At 42.7% G+C, this 22,261-nt stretch overlaps 1 protein-coding gene across 2 annotated transcripts in view; it reads right to left on the reverse strand.

Moving 5' to 3' along the window:
* Window positions 1-202: 202 nt before the first annotated feature.
* The window catches only part of LOC122554742 (calcium-activated chloride channel regulator 3A-1-like), a 34,874-nt gene continuing 12,815 nt past the window's right edge, over window positions 203-22,261 (reverse strand). Inside the window, exons 4-14 of one of the 2 annotated variants that reach the window (XM_043700119.1) lie at window positions 21,982-22,087; window positions 18,557-18,722; window positions 16,112-16,333; window positions 9,206-9,430; window positions 8,942-9,119; window positions 8,084-8,190; window positions 7,776-7,892; window positions 5,928-6,189; window positions 4,422-4,589; window positions 2,614-2,841; window positions 203-911 (exon numbers count right to left, since the gene is read on the reverse strand). In XM_043700119.1, coding sequence (XP_043556054.1) covers window positions 514-911; window positions 2,614-2,841; window positions 4,422-4,589; window positions 5,928-6,189; window positions 7,776-7,892; window positions 8,084-8,190; window positions 8,942-9,119; window positions 9,206-9,430; window positions 16,112-16,333; window positions 18,557-18,722; window positions 21,982-22,087 — 2,177 coding nt within the window. In that variant the 3' untranslated portion in view covers window positions 203-513. Of the gene's footprint in view, window positions 912-2,613; window positions 2,842-4,421; window positions 4,590-5,927; window positions 6,190-7,775; window positions 7,998-8,083; window positions 8,191-8,941; window positions 9,120-9,205; window positions 9,431-16,111; window positions 16,334-18,556; window positions 18,723-21,981; window positions 22,088-22,261 lie in introns of both variants that reach the window. The other variant, XM_043700120.1, reaches the window with a different exon arrangement.

Below are 22,261 nucleotides of genomic sequence, written 5' to 3' on the forward strand. Positions count from 1 at the left end.
TCCACCATTCAATTTGATCACAGCTAAACATCCCACTCATTACCTGTTCCCACTTTGCCCCTATACTCTCTAGCCATGAGAACTCTATCTAACTCCCTGAAAACATTCAATGTTTTGATCAAAACCGCTTTGTTTAATAGAGAATTCCACAGGCTGACCATACTCTGGGTGAAGGAATTTCTCTTTATTCCCGTCTTAAATGGCCTACTCTGTATCTCTGGACTGTGACCCTGGTTCTGGACTCCCTAGTTGTCAGGAACATCCTTCCTGCATTTACCCAGGTAGCTTCTAATCTCTTCCAAGCCAATAATGAGGAAAGGTGCACCACAACATTGGTAGGAAAGCTGTGAAATCCCTGGAAAATAGCAAGAATATTGGAGATATACCATGGACATTCATGGACTACAACCCCTCAGCACCAAATCTTTATAACATACAGTGTAATCTGATTAAGTGTTTGAATAATTAGACCAATTAATTGCATGCTCCCTGCTCATTCCTCCAGCAAGGATATTAAACGACTGCAAAAGTTCTCCCCTTGCATTTTTTCTGAACCAGGTAATTGACAATCCCAATGATCAAACACACCAGAATTGCAACAACAATCGCAATCCAAATCACCTTCCATACACTACTGCCTTTTGGGTGCTCAACCAGAGGTGACGGTACAAAGACATAAACCTTGGCCACATTAGACATTTCAGATGACTGTTCCTGTTTATCGTAGGCGCAGAGAGCGAAGTAGAGCGTTGTCCCGTTTTGCAGTTCTGTGTTTTCGGGAACAAATGTGAATGTTTCCCTTGAGCCAAATGGACGTGGATTCAAGTTGGTGAGGTTAACCAGGGCAGCTGCTGTGAAGTTGTCCCGTAGCTGGAGGAGGTGGTCACTCATTCTCATCTCATAGCGGGACGCTATCAAAAGGAGAAATGAAAGAAGAGAGAGAAGAAATTAATGTGTTCACATCTAAACTAAACAAGGGTGACTTCCTAAACCGAGGTAAAGGGTGGAACCTGGCTTAAACAACAGGGTCTTGGTATGTGGTAGGAGAGCAGGCCACACTCTTAAGCTACTCAGGCATGTGACAGGCCTATGGTGAGCCTGGATTGGGGAATGGTTTTTAGGATGATGGGGTGCGGTGAGCTGGAAAAGATCCATCTACCAACAGCTCCCGTCCAATTCATCCTTGTCCCTCAGTGCCATTGGGGAACCATTGGCTGCTGCTGGCACTGCATACGCCTGAGGGCCAATGAAGGACCCAGGTAAGTGATGGCAGGAAGTGGGTTGCTGGATGTTGGGTTGTTGGGTGGGGGAGCTGAGGGATTCAACATCAAGCTGGGGGAGTGTGGGGTGCAATGGGAGGGGTGGCTGCCAGTGGACAGCACCCCCTCCATCATAACCCCTTAATGCTGTGTCATTTCAGTATCATTGAAATACAAAAATTCTCTAGAAAGCTCCAAGCATGTACGCTAGGCTTTGCTTCTTGTGCCCTCTGCAATGGGGTCCCTCCTCCACCACTGGATTAATACAGCAGCAGCAGAATGTAGTTGTAGATGGGTATTGCCCATTTAAGGGACTCAAACAGTAGCATACCATCCATGGGGAGCTTTACCATTCATGGGAAAACAGCAAATTGTTACATCACAACACAAACATCACAATTTATTGATCAAAGCAGAACACAAGCAGCCAATGTCACATACTAATTCCACCATTTCACCAAGACTTGACTTAGTTCCTCTCTTCTTCTGGTGAGTGCATTTCATCTGTATAGAATATCTCCACTGTTTATCAGCATTCACCAATAATCTGCTCAAATCAGTCCCACAAAGGAAATATCTATATAAGTAGGGTCAAATTTAAATGCAGATTATAGGGCTTAAAGCAGGATTCTTGGCAGTGTGGAGGAGCAGAGAGGCCTTGGGATCCATGTCCACAAATCTCTCAAAGTTGCCAACCAAGTTGATAGGGTTGTTAAGAAAGTGTATGGGGTATTGGTTTTCATTAGCAGGGAGAATGAGTTTAACAGCCTTGAGGTTATGCTGCAGTTCTATAAAGCCCTGGTTAGACCACACTTGGAATATTGTGTTCAGTTCTGTTCGCCTCATTATAGGAAGAATGTGGAAGCTTTAGAGAGAGTGCAAAGGAGATTTACCAGGATGCTGTCTGGACTGGAGGGCATGTCCTATGAAAAAAGGTTGAGGGATATAAGGTTTTTCTCATCAGAGCAAAGAACAATGAGAGGTGTTCAAGATGATGACAGGCATAGATAAAGTGGATAGTCAGAGATTTTTTCCCAGGGTGGATATGGCTACCACATGGGGACATAATTTTAAGGTGATTGGAGGAAAGTTTAGGAGAGATGTCAGAGGTAGGTTCTTCACACAGAGAGTGGTGGGTGCATGGAATGTACTGTCAGCAGTGGTAGTAGAGTCAGATATATTTAGGGACATTTAAATGACTTTTGGATAGGCAAATGGTTGATAGTAAAATGTAGGGTATATTGGTTAGTTTGATCTTAGCATTGGATAAAAGGTCAGCACATCAAGGGTCAAAGGGTCTGTAGTGTGCTGTATTGTTCTATGTTCTAAGCGGCCAATGTTTAACAACAATTACCTGCTCCCTCATCATAGTCCTCTCCTGGTGCAGTCCATTCCAATACAACTTTATTTTGAGCTAATGTTGCTTGAAGGTCTGTGATTTTACACGGTGGAATGTCAACATTGAGTGTCCCTTCGGTAACTGAAATGGATCCTCCTGACTTGACCCTGTTGAAATCTCCTATGTCAGCCTCAAGATCATCCACATTGACTGAAGGTTTTGGTGGACTTATTTGAATAATTCCTACGTGAAAAGGAAGACATTTATATCCTAATTAGACCGAGACCACAAAGTCTGAATTAGCACAAGTCCTTTTAGGATATCCTTCATGAAACATTAACTCTGTTTCTCTCTACGCAGATATGACCAGCGCAGCTGTATTTCACTTGCACCATCGCTTTTTATTCCAAAGATTCAACACCTTCTCACTGATGAAATTTGGCTTCATCTCAATCCGAAATGGTCAACAACACATCATCAATGATCCATACTTTTAGATTTCCTGAGCAGGGGAACTATGTCCCCAGCACTAATACTCTCAAGCAGCGTGATTTGATGAATAGTAATCCCCTTAACAATTAAGCTTACATTTTAAACATTCAACCCCTCATTCAGGCTCTGAGTGGCTTTGAGGCAGTTTCTGCACCCAAATGCCTGCAAGTAAACCTACCAGTGTTTGCAAGATAGCCTGCCCATATGGTGGGGTGTTCTGCCTACTTTTGGGTTAACACCAGTAGTGGTGGGGCATGGATTTTCCAGGCTGGAGGTAGGAAGATGGTAATAGTAAGCCCAATTGGCTCTCTCCCACCTGTGTAGATACCCTTCTGGCATTTTGGCTATTAAATTAAAAAACTGTTTAAAAGATATGCAACAATAGAAGGCAATATTATCACAGCAAGGCAGGAGTCAATAAACTATCAGTTGTATCTCCCCTCACCTCTTGTCCATCATAAGAGGTATGGACAGGGTGAATGCACCCAGTCTTTTTCCCAGAGTTGGGAAATCAAGGACTGGAGGGCATCAGTTAAGGTTAGAGGGGAAAGAATAAAAGGGAACGTGAGGGGCAACTTTTTTACACAGAGGTTGGTACCCATATGGAATAAGCTGCCAGTGGAAATGGTTACAGTGGGTACATTAACAACATTTAAAAGGCTTTTTAAAAATTTATTGGATGAGGGCATCACTGGCCAGGGCAGCACTTATTATCCATCCCTAATTTCGCAGAGGGCAGTTAAGAGTCAACCCCATTGCCGTTGGTCTGGAGTCACATGTAGGCCAGACAAGAATGGCAGCTCCCTTCCCTGAAAGACATTAGTGAACCAGATGGGGTTTTCCAACAATGGACAATGAATGCACAGTTGCCATTAGATCCTTACTTCCAGATTTTACTGAGCTTAGATTACATCATCTGAACATTAACTGAGTCTCTGGATGAACAATCCAATGATAAAACCACTGTGCCATTGCCTCCCCATGCCATTTGGCCAAATACATGGATTGGAAAGGAAAGGGCCAAGTGCAGGAAATTAGCTTGGATGGACATTTTGGTCGGCATGGATAGTTTGGGATGAAAGGCCTATCTCTGCGTTGTAGGACTCTATGACTCTGTAACATTTCACTTTTCTTGGGCTGTAAAGGCTGGGAGAACCTCCTGCAATGAATGCTACAAAACTTTAAGCATTATGTGAAGTACCTTTCCAATCATAGGTAGCATTCAAAGGGTATGGAGAGCTCACAACTCAATGGTTTACCACGACATAAAGCATACACCATTGCCATGGCACCCCTGCACATTCTGCTTTGCTGTTGCCAAATGTTATTACCATTTTCTGTGTATCCCGGTATGTAAAAGGAATGTCCTCCTGTTCGGATCGCTGTCTTTGTCTTCCCTTCCTTTCCCTGCACACGTACTTTAAAGTTGTATCTTCCATATCCAGAATACTTAGAGAAATATTTTGTGTAAATACCATCATTTTTGACAATGTCAGCACCTAAAGGCAAGGAAAGGGTAAGTAGCTGCAGACTGAGTGAAGCATGGAATAATTGACTGTATTTGGATTGGCACTGATATCACTGATGACAAGTGCAAAGTCAAATTGATCCGGGAATTCTAAGTTCAAATGCTTTGTGAATTGTTATAAATGTAACATATTGTTTTTTTTACATTGTTTATTGTTTAAAAAGAAACTTTGGGGGTTAAAAATTGATTTTGTGCTGCTTCTCAGGCACTGTGATTCATGAGCTGCTTATTCCGATTCTGGTGTAGATAGGAAACATTAACTTTCCGCTGCCATCACATGTACATGGTAGAAACTAATGTTCCCTGCGTTGCTGACTGCCATTGCGTTCAAGAGTGTACTGAGCAGGGAAAAGGTGCTGAAGCCAGCCTTCTGTGGTGGAGGTGCAGAGGAGGACAGACACCATGGATCTTGAGGGAATGGAGCCATGAGACCCTCAAGACCCATCCTCAGACAGGAGTAGGAGCAGGTGGCCAAGAAAGTCAATGCTTATTGTCTGAATCTGAAGAACAGGCAGCAGTTCTTTTTTTTAATATATTCACTGCTAGGATGTGGGTGTCACTAGCTAGGCCAGCATTTATTGCCTGTCCCTAGTTTCACATGAGAAGATGACGGTGAGCTGCCTTCTTCAATTACTCGACATCCATGTGCTGAAGATAGACCTGCAATGTCATTAGGGAGGGAATTCCAGGATTTTGACCCAGTGACAGTGAAGGAATGATGATATATTTCCAAGTCAGGATGATGAGTGGCTTGGAGGGGAACTTGCAGGAGGTGGTGTTCCCATGTATCTGCTGCCCTTGTCCTTCTTGATGGAAGTGACCATAGTTTGGAAGGTGCTGTCTCTTGGAAGGATCTTTGGTAAATATTTGCAATGTATCTTGTAGATAGTTCACACTGCTTTTATTAATTGCCAGTGGTGGAGGGAATGGATGTTTGTGGACAAGATGCCAATCAAGTAGGGATTGTTTTGTTCTGAATGGTGTTGAGTGTTGTTTAACATGGAGGAGCATTGAGCCATCAGTGGAGGGCTGGGGGTTGGGGGGTTGGTATGTAGCAAATCGGAAGGAGCTTTTCTTGCCCATGTTTTACCTGTGTCATGAGCACTGATGGGGTCCGGAGTCAATGTGCTTAATGCCCATATTCCCTGTGACCACTGCTGTTGAGCGCAGGAACAGTCAACAGGTCCATCAGAGGTTACTTTGCAATATATTCTATGCTCTCAAAGTTATAATTACATACATCTAAATTTCAGGTACTGACAGTTGTAAATATATATTCTACTTTATTGAGTCACATCATCAATCTTACTCAGGCCATTATCACAAAGTTGTTGTTCGATTGGAGGGCCAGTGGGTCGTTCAATAATAACTGTCACATTTGCGAACAGGACAGGTGAGAATCCTTGACTGACTTGTGCGTAAATTGTCCTATGATCCTTCAAATCCTTTTCACTGATGTGCACATGGACCGTCACCAGGGGAGTTTTCTCATCTGCTGCTCGGGATGTCACTGAGATAGTTATAACCTGTTCAATGCCAGAATTCCGGATACCATAATTCCAATGTCCTGTCTGGAATTCAAATATTTATTTTCAATGGCTGGATAAATAAGACCTCTTGCAAGATTTCAGAGCTTTCTCTAACTTTGTCTTTAGAATATCTGCTCAAATTTATCTGAGACAGTTTTTCTTTGAGTATAAATGATACAGGTTGATTTAATGGTGTGTTTATGCCGAGTAAAGGATTTTGTTGCCTCAATTGGAAACATCCAGACAAGGGGCATAACTCTAAGATTGGCAATTCTGGCCTATCAGAAAGATTTTGTGAAACTTGAAAGGGTTCAGGAAAATGTTGCCAGGGTTGGAGGGGTTGAGCTATAGGAACAGGCTGAATAGGATGGGGCCAATTTCCCTGGAGCATGGGAAGCTGAGGGGTGACCTTATAGAGGTCTATGAAATCATGAGGGCCATGGATTGGGTAAATAGATAAGGTCTTTTTCCTGGAGTGGGGAAGTCCAGAATAGAGGGCATAGGTTTAAGGTGAGAGGGGAAAAATGTAAAAGCAACCTAAGGTGCAACTTTTTCACTCAGAGAGCAGTGTGTAAGGAATGAGCTGCCAGAGGAAGTAATGTAGGCTGAATCAATTACAACATTTAAAAGGGTATATGAATAGGAAGGGTTTAGAGGGATATGGGCCAACCGTTGACAAAGGGGACGAGATTCGTTTAGGATATCTGGTTGGCATGGATGAGTTGGACTGAAGGGTCTGTTTCCGTGCTGTACATCTCTATGGCTCTATGACTCTGTTATGGATCAATTGTAAAGGGCTGGAGCTAGGAAGCACACAAGGACAAACTGAAATTTAGGATTTTGATTTGCTGCTTAAATATTAAATATATCCACATTGAGAACAATGACTATTGAAAGGCAAAAATGTCAAGGGGTTTGGTAGCAAACTGAGTACATCGATTTAAGATACAAATCAGCCATGGTCTCACTGAATGACAGAAGTCATTTAAGGGACTGACTTGTCTTTCTTACATGACATTGAGGCACCATTGATCAAACTGTGCAAACTCAGGAACAGAAGAAATAAGAACATCAATCCTACCCTGTCATTTGACCAGACCACGGATGATCTTCTACCTCAATGCCATTGATCTGCACTACCTCCATATCTCTTAATGTCTTCAACATCTGGAAATTTACCAATCTCTGTCTTTAGCATACCCTATAGCACTTTAGAGTGTTTAATACTCTTTACTTGAAAATGTGTCAGCAATATTGAGGTGAACTCAGGATTACCCTCGCTTATGATGCCTCCATGGGTTCCCAAGGCTCTCAATGACATTGAATGACCCTAATGCCCATGTCCTCACCAATGCATTGGCAGCTGTACCATGCAGGAGTGACATATTGTAACATAGTGATGAATTGTAACATAGCCATTTTGTTTCATTCCATTTGTACTGTGTACTCAACCAGCTAATGGCAGAGATCGTGTAAAAGACTGCTCTGTATAATGGACTTTTGTTGAAATAGAGGATGTATAATAGTAAACAAGCTGCTTTCTAATAACTCTACTGAAAAACATGATTAAAATGATACCATGTACACTGCAGACAATAAAGAATTGAAGGAGATGTTTTGATCCCTACCTGTGCAGTTCCAGGAATGCTCAGACGGGCCGTATGTGTTGTACTATCAATCTTAAAATCATTGCTGTTATACATCTTTCCACTGGGGTCATATACAAACATATTTGGTGTCTGCTTCTGCCATGTAATGACAAAAAATGTGTCATTCCCAACTGTCTTGTCGACGAAAACTGTTCCGTTCAACCAAGTGTCTTCTTCAACCTTCGTTCCAAAATTTTCAAGCTGGGACCAAAGAAATGGATCTATTGAATCTAACATTAAGTTAACACACGGATAATGAGAAAGCCACTATCTGAGGGAAAACTGACCTGAATTGACTGTTGACTAATATCACCATTTCCTGATACCATTGAAGAGAAGACATTGGTTAATCCATTTGCATCCACTTTATCAGTGGCTGCAAACTGTCGACCCCCTAGAGAATGCAGAGGGTAAGAAAGTTATAAACATGGATCAAATACATGGTCAATGGGCAATGCCAATTGAGACTGAAATGAAGAAGGAGGCATCAGGGCTTTCTGCAATGTGACAGGAACTGCCCAAATTGTTTGGAATAAAACTATTGAACATGTGTACATTGATATTCATCCTGTCAGATTAGCAGCTGTAATGAGCGTGGGGTTGAGAGAGAAAGAATTAAAATGCCAGTGGTAGGCACCATGTTCCCATTGCCTGCAATATTAGTAAGTAGCTTGGAGAATCAAGTATAGGAAAAAGTGTGGACTGCAAATGCTGGAGAGTCAGAGTCGAGAGTGTGGTGCTGGAAAAGCACAGCAGATCAGGCAGAATCCATGGAGCAGGAGGGTTGATGTTTCAGGCATAAGCCCTTCATCAGCTTATGCTTGAAATGTTGACTCTCCTGCTCTTCGGATGCTGCCTGACCAGCTGTGCTTTTCCAGTGTCACACATAATTTCCTGTTAGCTGTGCTTGTGGATACCACCAGGAATGAAGTACAACAACTTCCTGTCGGAGTCTGACCAGTAATTGGAATGCTCTCACTCGAAATTCCTTTGTCCAGTATTTTCACTGAGGGGTCACCCAATTCATTTTAAACCTGTTAACACTTCCACCACAATAAAAGTTGGGAACAGAACTCAAAACAACAAGGCTTGAAGTTGCATTTGTCTCCCAAGAATTCATGAGAAACTCTTTGTGTCCTTATTACCTGTCAATATTGACATCTGTTCCAGCTCTGCGGCTGCATCTGGTCCTAATGCTATCGTGTGGATAACTGCACCACTTTGTTCCACCTCCGAGAAACAACTGCTTATCCCACTGTCCTCCCCATCAGTCAGCAAAACAACTTCATCACCATTTGTAGCACCGTCATCATCACCAAGTACCTGCAAAGCCGTTAAATTATTGTCAACATGGGAAAACTGAAAATTAAATGAGTTACGAAAGTTTGCTAAAGCATTTCAGTTTCTACCTGAAAACCAGCCTGGACTCCTGCGCAGATATTTGTCCCTCCATTAGCTGTTGTAGGTAGCAATTGGACAAGTTGATTCCTCACACCTTCATTATCAATCACTTTCAAATGTGATTGAATAGTTGCAGCACTGTTAAAAGTGACAATTCCAACTTGAGATTTTGCTTCAATGATCTGAAGTAAGAATATCTCCGCTGCTTGTCGGAGTCTGTTAATACGATTCTCCTATCGAATTAAAAAAAGACAATGTAATATGCAGCTCACTGCCTTTTACCTGATTTATTTATAAATTAATTTTCATAAATCTTACTTTAAATGTAATTTAAAGTTAGTATTAAGCAGTCTGCTTTGCCCGAGATAGTTTCAAGGTTTTTTTTCTGTTGATTGTTTTGGCTGCATTAATTCAAGCAAATGTTTCCTTTTTACGCATGGGATGTGGGTGTCATTGGCAACAGCAGTATTTATTGCCCATCTCTAATTGCCTTTGAACTGAACGACTTGCTGGGCATGTCAAGGGTAGTTAAAGTCAACTACAGTCTCTGAGAATGGAGTTACATGTACGTCAGTGAACATTGACAGATTTCCTTCTCTCAAGGGTATAAGTGAATCCACTGCTTATTTATGACAATGATTGACATTTGACTGGCTCTTAAGTCCCTATTTTTTCATCAAATTTAAATTTCTTCCAAAGCAGGATTTTTTAAAGAATTCATTTTTGTGGGATGTTAGCGTTGTTGGCTGGGCTAGCATTTACTGCCCCTTCCCAGTTGCCTTTGAGAAGATGGTGATGGTGAGTTGCCTTCTTGAACCACTGTGGGTTAACCCACAGTGCCTTGAGTGAGGGAATTCCAGGATTTTGACCCAGTCACACTGAAGGAATTGCAATATATTTCCAAGTCAGGTGAGTGGCTTGGAGAGGAATTTGAAGGTGGTGCTATTTCCATATACCTGCTGCCATTATCCTTCCAAATGGAAGTGGGTGTGGGTTTGGAAGGTACTGTCTGAGGATCTTTGGTGAATTTTTGCAATGCATCTTGCTACTTCGCGTCAGTGGTGGAGGGAGTGGATGCTTATGGATGTAGTGGCAATCAAGCATCCTGTATTATCCCGAATGGTGTAGAGCTTCTTGAGTGTTGTTGGGGCTGCACTCTTCCAGGCAAGTGGGGAGTATTACATCACACTCCTGACTTGTGCCTTGTAGGTGATGGACAGGCTTTGGGCGGGGAGTGGGGGGGTGGCGAGGAGGGTGAGTTACTCATCACATATTCCTAGCTTCTGACCTGCTTTTATAGTCACTGTGTTTATATAGTAAGTCCAGTGAGTTTCTCATCAGTGGTAGCCCCTAGGATATTGTCAGTGGGGGATTCAGCAATGGTAACAACATTGAATGTCATGGGGAAATGTTTAGATTGTGTCTTATTGGTGTTGGTCACAGTCTGGCATTTGCGTGGTCCGAATGTTACTTGCCATTTGGCAGCCTAAGCCTGGACGTTGTTCAGATCTTGTTGCATTTCAACGTGGACTGCTTCTGTATCTGAAAAGTCGCAAATGGTGCTGAGCATATGGTGAACATTGTGCAATCATTGGCGAACATCCCCACCTTCTGACCTTATGATGGAAGCAAGACCATTGATGAAGCAACTGATGATGGTTGGGCCTGGGTCACCAATTTGAGGAACTCCTGGAGAGATGTCCTGGAGCTGAGACGACTGACTTCCAACAACACCAACAACCTTCCTATAAGCCAGGTATGACTTCAACTGCCACAGAGTTTGCCTCCATATTCCAGTTGATTTCAGTTTAATGAGAGCTTCTTGATGCCACACTAGTTCAAATACAGCTTTGATGTCAAAACTTGCCACTCTCACCTCACCCCTAGATTTCAGCTCTTTTGTCCATGTTTGAACCAAACCTGTAAGGAGGTCAGGAGCTGAGTGACACTGTTGGAACAGAAACTGGGCATCACTAAGCAGGTTATTGCTGAGCAAGTGCTGCTTGTTAGCACTATTGATGACCCTTTCTATCACTTGACTGATGATTGAGAGTAGACCGATGGGGCGGTAATTGGTGAGGTTGGAATTTGTCTTGCTTTTTATGTGCAGGACATAACTGGAATATTTTTCACATTGTTAGATCAATGCCAGTGTTAGAACTGTGCTAGAAGAGCTTGGCTAAGGGAGCGGCAAGTTCTGGAGCACTAGAATTCAGTACTATTGCAGGAATGTTGTCAGGGCCCATAGCATTTGAAGTATCCAGTGTCTCCAACCATTTTTTTCAAATCATGTGGAGTGAATGGAATTGGCTGAACACTGCTATCTGTGATGCTGGGGACCACTGGAGGAGGCTGAGATGGATGATCCACTCGACTCTCTCGCGGAAGCTTGCTTTAATCTTACCTTTTGCACTGATGTGTTGGGGTCTTACATCATTAAGGATGGGGATATTTGTGGAGCCTCCTCACCCAATGAGTTGTTTAATTGCCCACTACCATTAATGACTGGTTGTGGCAGGACTGCAGAGCTTTGGTCTGATCCATTGGCTGTGGGATTATTGAGCTCTGTCTATCACTTGTTGCTCAATGTTTATGGTATACAAGTAGTCCTGTTTGATAGTTTAACCAGGTTGACACCGCTTTATATGCCTGGGGCTGCTCCTGGCATGCCCTCCTGCAAACTCCACTGAACCAGAGTTTATCACCTGGCTTGACGGCAATGGTTCAGTTGGGGATACAGATTTATAGAGTCATATAGCTGTACAGCATGGAAATAGACCCATCCACCCAACTTGTCCATGCTGACCCAGATCATCCCAAATTAATCTAATCCCATTTGCCAGGATTTGGCCCACATCCCTCTAAACTCTTCTTTATTTATATGCCTGTCCAAATGTCTTTTTAATGTTGCAATTGTACAAGCCTTCTCCACTTCTTTTGGCAGCTCATTCCATACAGGCAGCATCCTCTGCATGAAAACGTTGCCCCTTAGGTCCCTTATAAATCTTTCCTCTCTTACCTTAAACCTATGTCCTCTAGTTTTGGATTCCACTACCCCAGGGAAAAGACTTTGGTTATTCACTCAATTTCTGCCCCTCATGATTTTATAAACTTTTATAAGATCACCTCTGACACTCTAGGGAAAGCAGCCCCAGTCTATTCAGCCTCTCCCTATAGCTCAAACCATCCAATCTTGGCAACATCCTTGTAAATATTTTTTTAACTCTTTCAAGTTTTACAACGTCCTTTCTTTAGCACAAATCCAGAATTGCACACAATATTCCAAAAGTGACCTAACCAACATCCTGTCCAGCTACAACATGACCCCCCATCAGCTACAATCAATATACTGACCAATAAAGGCAAGCATACCATACACCTTCTTCACTATCCCATCTACCTGTGACTGTCACACTCCAAGGTCTCTTTGTTCAATCACACTCCTCAGGACCTTACCATTAAATGTACAAATCCTGCCCTTATTTGCTTTTTCAAAATGCAGCACCTCACATTAATCTCAATTAAATTCCATCTTCCACTCCTTGGCTTGTTGGTCAGTCTGATCAAGATCCCATTGTACTCTGAGGTAACCTTCTTTGCTGTCCATTACACCTCCAATTTTGCAAACGTACTAATCATCCTCCTATGTTCACATTCAAATCATTTCTAGAAATGACAAGAAGCAGTAGATCCAGCACTGATCCTTGTGGCACACTTCTGGGCACAGGCCTCAAGTCTGAAATGCAACCCTATCGCACAACCCTCTGTCTTCAACCTCTGAGCCAGTTCTTTATCCAAATGGTTAGTCCTCCCTCTATTCTGAGCGATCTAACCTTGCTAACCAGTCTACCATGAGAAACCTTGTCAAACGTCTTACTGAAGTCCATATAGATTACATCCACTGCTCTGCCCTTATCAATCCTCTTCGATGCATCTTCAAAAAAACTCAATCAAGTTAGTGACAGATGATTTCCGCTGCACAAAGCCATGTTGACTATCCCTAATCATTCCTTGACTTTCCAAATACATGGAAATCCTGCCCGTCAGGATGCCCTCCAACAACTTGCTCACCACTGATGTTAGGCTCACCAGCTCACAGTTCCCTGGTATTTCCTTACCACTTATCTTAAATAGTGGCACCTTGTTAGCCATCCTCTAATTTTGTGGCACCTCACCTATGCCGAGCCATGAGGTTGCGAGTTGTGCTGGAGACAATTCTGCTGCTATTGATGGTAACAGTGCCTCATGAATCCCTCGTCATGAGTTGGTAGACCTGTCCAAAATCTAGGAGAAAGTAAGGTCTGCATTCCTGATGCATTCATTCCTGATGAAGAGCCTATGCCCTGTCAATTCTCCTGCTCCTCGGATGCTGCCTGACCTGCTGTGCTTTTCTAGCACCACACTCTCTGTCTGAAATCTGTCTCATGTTGCACAGTGTTAGTGCCATGCATCATGATGGAGGTTATTCTCAATGTGAAGTCGGGACTTTTGTCTCCACAAGGATCATGAAGTGCTCACTCTTACTGATTCAGTAATGAACAGATGCACCTGCAGCCAGCAGATTGGTAAAATTGAGGTCAAGTAATGGTTTTTCCCTCTTGTTGGATCCCTCATCACTGCTGCTGACACAATCTAGCAGCTATGTCCTTTAAGATCCGACCAGTTCAAATCAGTACTGCTGCTGCCAAGCCACTCTTGGTGGTGGACAGAGAAATCCCTCATCCAGAGTACATTTTGTATCCTTGCCATTCCCAATGCTTCCTCCAATTGTTGTTCAACATGTAGGAGTATCAACTCATTAGCTGATGGAGGGTGGTATGTGGTGATCAGCAGAAGGTTTCCTTGCCTATGTTTAATCTGAAGCCATGAGACCTCATGGGGTCCGGAGTCTATTTAGATTAGATTAGATTAGATTAGATTAGATTACATTACAGTGTGGAAACAGGCCCTTCGGCCCAACAAGTCCACACCGACCCGCCGAAGCGAAACCCACCCATACCCCTACATTTACCCCTTACCTAACACTAGGGGCAATTTAGCATGGCCAATTCACCTGACCCTGCACATCTTTGGACTGTGGGAGGAAACCGGAGCACCCGGAGGAAACCCACGCAGACACGGGGAGAACGTGTAAACTCCACACAGTCAGTCGCCTGAGGCGGGAATTGAACCCGGGTCTCAGGCGCTGTGAGGCAGCAGTGCTAACCACTGTGCCACCGTGCCGCCCAGTCTATGTTGAGAACTCCCAAGGCAACCCTTTCTGGACTGTTTACCCACTATGCCACCACCGCTGCTGGGTCTGTCCTGTCAGTGATACAGGACACATCCAGGGAGGAGGATGGTGATGTCTGGGACATAGTCTGTAAGGTATGATTCCATGAGCATGACTATGTCAGGCTGTTGCTTGATTAACCTTCGAGATACGTCTCTCAATTTGGCACTAGCCCCAGATGTTAGTGAGGAGGACTTTGTAGGGTCAGCTGGGTTGTTTCTGCCATTGTCCTTTCCAGTGCCTAGGTCGATGCTTGGTGATCCATTTGGTTTTGTTTCTTTAAGACTTTATAGTGATTGATACAACTGAATTGCTCAGCCATTTCAGAGCACAATTGAGATTCAACATACCTCTGTGTATGACATCCGCCGACATTTCCGCCACCTCCAAACAGACCCCACCACCAGGGATATATTTCCCTCCCCACCCCTTTCCACCTTCCGCAAAGACCGTTTCCTCCATGACTACCTGGTCAGGTCCACGCCCCCCTACAACCCACCCTCCCATTCTGGCACTTTCCCCTGCCACCACAGGAACTGTAAAACCTGCGCCCACACCTCCTCCCTCACCTCTATCGAAGGCCCTAAAGGAGCCTTTCACATCCATCAAAGTTTTACTTGCACATCCACTAATATCCCCCTCCCACTCTGCCGAGGACATGGAGGTCCTGGGCCTCCTTCACCGCCGCTCCCTCACCACCAGACGCCTGGAGGAAGAACGCCTCATCTTCCGCCTCGGAACACTTCAACCCCAGGGCATCAATGTGGACTTCAACAGCTTCCTCATTTTCCCCTTCCCCCACCTCATCCTAGTTTCAAACCTCCAGCTCAGCACTGTCCCTTGTCTTGTCCGGACTTGTCCGACCTGCCTAGCTCCTTTTCCACCTATCCACTCCACCCTCTCCTCCCTGACCTATCGCCTTCATCTCCTCCCCCACTGGCCTGTTGTGCTCTGTGCTGCTCTCTCCCCACCCCACCCTCCTCGAGCTTATCTCTCCACGCTTCAGGCTCGCTGCCTTTATTCCTGATGAAGGGCTTTTGCCCGAAACGTCGATTTTGAAGCTCCTCGAATGCTGCCTGAACTGCTGTGCTCTTCCAGCACCACTGATCCAGAATCTGGTTTCCAGCATCTGCAGTTATTGTTTATACCTCTGTGTGTCTGACCAGTGATGATGGTAGATTTGCTTGCCTGAAGGACATTAGTGAACCAGATGGGTTTTTCAGACAATTGACAATGGCTTCATGGTCATCAGGAGATTTTTAATTCCAGATTTTATTTGCGAGTGTTTGCCCTGGTCCCCAGAACATTTGTTGAGTTTTTTGCATTAATAGTCTAATGAAACAGGAGCCATGCCATTGCCTTCCCCTTTGAAGGCATGTCTCCAGACGTTAGCATGGTTTTCTACATTAACACCCTGACATTGCCATTGTACCAATGCCTGCTCTAAAATGCAGTGTTCTATCAAACTCCTGATATGTGCTTTGTAGATGACAGAGAGGATCTGGGAGTAAGGAGATGAGCTACCCGTTTCAGAATATCCAGCTTCTGACCTCCTCAAGCTTGCTGTGCAAAGCCCCACAACAGCCCAGACCTGTGTATAAGTTAATACTTCCTGTGAAATAAATTTTATGAAAGGTCTTACCGAGTCCATGCTCCCAGAGACATCAAGGACTAAGCACACCACACGGTGTTTGGCCTGTAGCAGTGTAAAGGTCGGTATCACTGAACCACTGTAGGGTGAGGGGTTGTTTCTGAAATCCTCCGACTCTCTGATTACATCCCAAGTGCTCCTGAAGTTGCACATTTTGTTTTGCATGTTCGGTGCGTCAGGATTGTGAGTTTTATCGTCACAGAATTCAGTCACCTGGATATTTTAGAAAAAAAGATGCAACAGGTTAAAGGGGCTTCAGATAGATTGGGGGTTGGGATGGATTAGTTTTACCTTCCATTCCCAGGAAGAATACTGTTGGAGACAGTCACCTGCCCATTGTGAAGACCACAGGATTGATATTGCATTGATTGCCTCGGATATCACACAGATGTCTAACAAGAAGGTATCCACAATGTAAGTTTACAACTACCCTCAGTGTTAAAAATGTATCCCTCATTTGCTGATAACATTACAATACCTGTTTTAAACAAGAAAAGGACATAACTGTGAATTGCTTCAATATTGAATGTTGCATCCTGCTCTTCTCCAGTCAATGCAGTTAATGTATCTGATATGCTAAAGACACCAAACTATACATTATCATCAATCTCACAGGCTCGGCTCAGTGTAGCTTGCAGGAGGAGGCTGGAAATGTGGAAAATCCTGCTCACTGCTGTCACTCCAATGAAGAGTATATACTTCCATCTGTAGTAGAAAAGGGAGAGTGTTGCTCAGGAATTGAGGGGATGACACTGTGCCTCAGTGATTAACACAGCTGTCTCATACACCAGAGACCTGAGTTCAATTTCAGCCTTGGGTAACTGACTGTGTGAAGTTTGCATGTTATCCATGTATCTGTGTGGGTTTTGTCCAGGTGCTCTGGTTTTCTCCCACAGTCCAGAGGTGCACAGGCTGTCACAGGGTTAGGGTGGGATGCACTATGGAGGGTTTTTGCAAACTCGATGGGCTGAATGGTGTCTTTCCACACTGTCAGGATTCTATGAAATTGCAGGTTTTCATCAAAGTGAAATTCTCCCAGAGCACTGCTGCCAGTACAAAGACTTCAGTTGGCTGGACAGCAGATTTATGACACAGAGGTGATAGCAATAATGTTCGATTCCTGCACTGGTTGATGTTTCCATGAAGGACTGTCCTTGTCAACCTTTACCCTCACCTGAGCTGTGGTGTCTGTCTGGGTAAGGCATCACACGTTGCCTCAATCCAATGGGAGAGCAGTCTTGGCCTGGTAGAACGATGGAGACTTCATTTTACTTTTATATTAATTATTACAGTATAGATATCTCTGGCAGGATCGAATTAACTATGACAGGGACATGGTGATTCACCTTCTTGAATCACAGCAGTGTCAATTGTCTGTACCCTTTGTAACATTAGGGGATTGCAGTGATTAGATTCCCTACAGTATGGAAACAGGTCATTTGGCCCAACACGTCCACACCAACCCTCCGAAGAGTAACCCACCCAGATCCATTCCCCTGCCCTATATTTACCTTTGACTAATGCACCTAACACTATGACCAATTTAGCATGGCTAATTCACCTGACCTGCACATCTTTGGATTGTGGGAGGAAACTGGAGCACCCAGAGGAAACCCATGCAGATGCGGGGAGAATGTGCAAACTCCGTACTCTGAGACTATCCAGACTCTAACCAGCTTGTCCAGAATTAACGTGGCTTGTTCAATTCTGTAGAAGAGCCATATTGGATTGAAGCATGAACTCCATTTCTCTTTACAGATGCTGCCAGACCTGCTGAATCTCTCCAACACTTTCTGTTTTATTTATATGGCTAGTCTTCAGGAACATTCAGGAATTCAGCAATGGTAAGGAAAGGAGAGGTGGTTAGATTCTCTCTTATTGGAAATGATCATTAACTTTGGGGAGTCAAAATGTGAGACTATCCAACAAGAGGAAAATACCACTGATGCTGGAAATCTGAAAAACATGACAATCTGAAGCAAGGAATGAAGTTAATATCTCAGTTCAATGAAATTTTATCAGAAGCATTCTGAGACTATCCAGCCTCTAACTAGCTTGTCCAGAATTAATGTGGCTTGATCAGTTCTGTAGAAGAGTCATATTTGATCAAAGCATTAACTCCATTTCTCTTTACAGATGCTGCCAGGCATTTGAATCACAAAAATATGACTTGCTACATTTCAGGCCAATCGTGGATGCGATCCAGGGTTAACTGTCTGCATTACAGACTGCATAGTTAGCTAAGGAATAATGAATTGAGTGGAACACAGTACAATCATCCTCACTTCTGTCTTTATGGCTAAAGGAAGGTTATTGATGGGCAGCGAAGGATAATTGGTCCAAGAATACTATTCTGAGGAGATCTTGCAGGGGTGATCTGGGAAACAAGAGTGTGAGCAATATTAGAGAAACGTTACTCCCAGCAACTTTACTTACACTTGACAGTGCCTGGATGAACATTATTGATGAGGATACAATCTGGTTTATATCTGGATGAAATTTACAATCCCCTTTCGGCAGTCCTGACTTGGGATCTGTCTCACACGCTGAAAAGGAGCTGTTTTTGTGTTCAGCAGACCGTCCTCTAATCTCTTTTGAACATCTGGAGTAAAAATGATCCAAGATAATTCCTTGATTCCAAGTAACATTTCGACAATGCGAGATCACTGAATAAGGTTTAAACTTACAACATTTTGTCCATGCCATTACCATCTTTCACCCATCATTTCCATGCTGACTCAGAAAGGTTATAAACAACCACTTTCCTTAGGAAATCAATTCTTCCTTTTCACACTTAGTCCTTTAAAACTTTTTCCACCTCAATTCAAAGGCCCCTCAGTTCCCCCTTTGCAAGGAAAAGAACCCTAGTCTATCCAATCTTTACTCATTCTTCATTCTGCAGCCCTATTATCATTGGACTGTTTATCCAAGGATCCAAATAATGTTCTGTGGACCTGGGTTCAAATTCTGTCATGGCAGATGGTGGATTTTCAACTCAGTTAGAAAAAGTCTAATGCTGGCCATGAATGTACTGTCAGAAAAACCCCACCTGGTTCACTAATGCCCTTAGGGAAGGAAACTGCCATCCTCACTTTGTCTAATCAACATGTGACTCCAGACCCACAGCAATAAGGTTGAATCTTCACTGTCCTCTGGGCAATTAAGGATGGACAATAAATGCCAGTGACACCCACACTCCATGAATGAATTTAAAAACTCTCCTTTGTACCCCTTTTAGTGCATACCATACAGTTACCAGAACCATTTTGATACGTCCCACTGAGGTAACACACTGGAAACCAAGCTCCACTGTTACCAGAGTCATCTCAAAAGTTAAAGTTCAAGATTTTAAAAAGTAGTCAAAATTCCCCAATCTGCCTGTCTTTTAGATCCAGATTGACAAAAAGCATGGACCAGATATTTGAATTTAAAATGTAAGCCACCAATTTAAGAATTGCAACTTATTGCAAATAAATAGATTCAAACTACAGATAAACAATATAATTATTTGAACATAACTGTACCTATTAAAATTCTAACCTACTTATAAAATTCCCACCACACATACATACACAGATAGACACAAAGAAAACGGTATTATGGGTGGAGGGCAAGCCTAGGAAGGCCCACAGGCTTTGCTCAGGTGATCATTTTGCTGATCAGAACACTGCTTCTTTGTCTTCCTCCCCTTGGCATTTTCACAAATTTACTGTTTCACGTTTACAAAGTTCTCTTCCTTTTTAATTAAAAGTCACAGCTTACAGCGATTAATGAGGGGCAGTGAACTGGCTATCTTCAGGCTTGAGATGCTTTTTCCTGCAGATCAAAAATACAGCTCCTTTCCTCCCAGAGTACTGATTGTGTCTGACCAGAACATTCTCGTCCCTAAGTTGTGCAGCTATCTGGGAACTAGTCACATTGGTGTGGACAGGCAGATGGCCTTTATCATCAATACCTGGTCACTCATCCATGCAACAATCAGCTGAATCTTCACTCATACACAGCACCCCCCAGCTCAAGATCATCTGTAATTAGACTTGCCCTGCCACATGCACAAATGGTTGAGTAAATATTCCTTATAATGAGTGTCAGGTAATTTGCTTTAAGTACGCACAGCAATCCCTTCGATAATTTTGGTTTTTAAGCCAATCATTTTTCCATTTTCAATCACAATCAAAAATACGGAAAAATAAAAAGATGTGTTCTTTACTGTATACAATATATCAGCTGTTATCTAACTAGTATTTTGTGTGCTTCCAGCATAAACGTCTCTGCTGTCATAGTCCATGCTTGTGTTAATAAAGGAATGCCTCCTAAATCACCATATCCAACTGTACTTTTTTTATCTCATTGGAGTATGCGCTCTAATGCTACCCTTTTCTCCTACACTACTTAGTAATCTGCTAGTTAAATCTTCTTGTTTTCACCATGCTCAGCCCTGTAAATGCATTAGCTCTCTGCTCTCGGGATTGAATTTAATTTGTCACTTTTCAACCCACCTGATTAATCCATTTATATTTCCTGCTGTCTGCAGTTTTCTTGTTTGGCATTAAACATGTGGCCTTATTTTGATACCAAGTAGAAATATCTTAATAATAACCATTACATTTAAGTCTGAATCTTTTTTATATATTATACATATATCATCATATGTAGGAGACCCAGTACACACCATTGAAAACAGGCTTCCAGTCCCAAAGATATCCTTAGATCTTTATTCTTCATTACCTACCATAGAGCTAATTTTGCTTTCAACATTTTACTTGTTCGGAAATCCCACATACACTTTTAGTTTTCTAACAAGTCTTTCACGTGAGATTTTGCAAAAAGCCTTGCAAAAAGCCCATGGAGACCACAGCAAATGCTCCATAAACCCTCCATGTTAATTGTTCAACAATTGAACCAAGTTCATGAGACTCAGCCTTCCCTGAACAAATACCACCTGACCATCCTTGATTAATATGTGCCTTTTTAAATGATGATTTATGCTGTTCCTTGGAATGTGTTTCAATAATTTTCTCACCAACAAGATGAGACCCATTCAATTTGAAAAGCTAAGGCTGAAATTCCTTTAGTCGAGATTGTCATAGGGCATAATCTGAGAACTAGAACAAGACCATTCAGCAAAGATCTAAGGATATCTTTGGGACTGGAAGCCTGTTTTCAATGGTGTGTACTGGGTCTCCTACATATGATGATATATGTATAATATATAAAAAAGATTCAGACTTAAATGTAATGGTTATTATTAAGATATTTCTACTTGGTATCAAAATAAGGCCACATGTTTAATGCCAAACAAGAAAACTGCAGACAGCAGGAAATATAAATGGATTAATCAGGTGGGTTGAAAAGTGACAAATTAAATTCAATCCCGAGAGAACAAGACCATTCAGGAAGCATTTCTACACACAAAGGGTGGTGGATATTTGGAACTCTCTTCTGCAAACAGCAGTGCAAGCTGTATCAGTTGATAATTTAAAATTTGAGATTGTTAATTTTATATTAAACAAAGGTATCAACGGAGTTAGGCCAAAGGCAGGTATATGGAGTTAGGCCACCAATCAGTCATGATCTCATTGAATGGTGGAATAAGCTCAAGGGGCTGAATGGGTTTTTCCTGTTTCAATGTTTCTATGTTCCTATATTAGGTACATAGGCAGGTTTTTATCACTTTTGATGACAGATACACTGGTCTGATCCTGCTCATAACATTTACAAACTGTCTGGCAACTTGCTGATTTACATCTTATGGAACAGGTTACAAGAACAAGAAGTTATCCTATAGGCATTGTGAGCTATCTAGAAAACACAGGAGACATTTTTCAGTGAGCAGAATACTACAATCAGTGTTGTCCTACCTCGTTACTTCACTGGTTCCATTAAATAAATAGAAGGGCACCAGTTCATTATATTCATCGAAAACTCCCCACTGAAGATGAGCCCATTCATGAACAAATACTCTATCTGTAGAAACAAGAGCACTTTTTGTTAAAATAATGCAACCAATGTTACATTGTCTACAAAAAATAAATGAAATTGTCCTTCTGAAAGTTTGAACTTTGGCATTGTCCATTCATGGGGACACAATACACCCGGATGGCATCAAATTATTTTGTGACTTCACAAATCAATGTTTTG

This window comes from Chiloscyllium plagiosum, chromosome 11 (genome assembly GCF_004010195.1).
Source record: "Chiloscyllium plagiosum isolate BGI_BamShark_2017 chromosome 11, ASM401019v2, whole genome shotgun sequence".
Taxonomy (NCBI): domain Eukaryota; kingdom Metazoa; phylum Chordata; class Chondrichthyes; order Orectolobiformes; family Hemiscylliidae; genus Chiloscyllium; species Chiloscyllium plagiosum.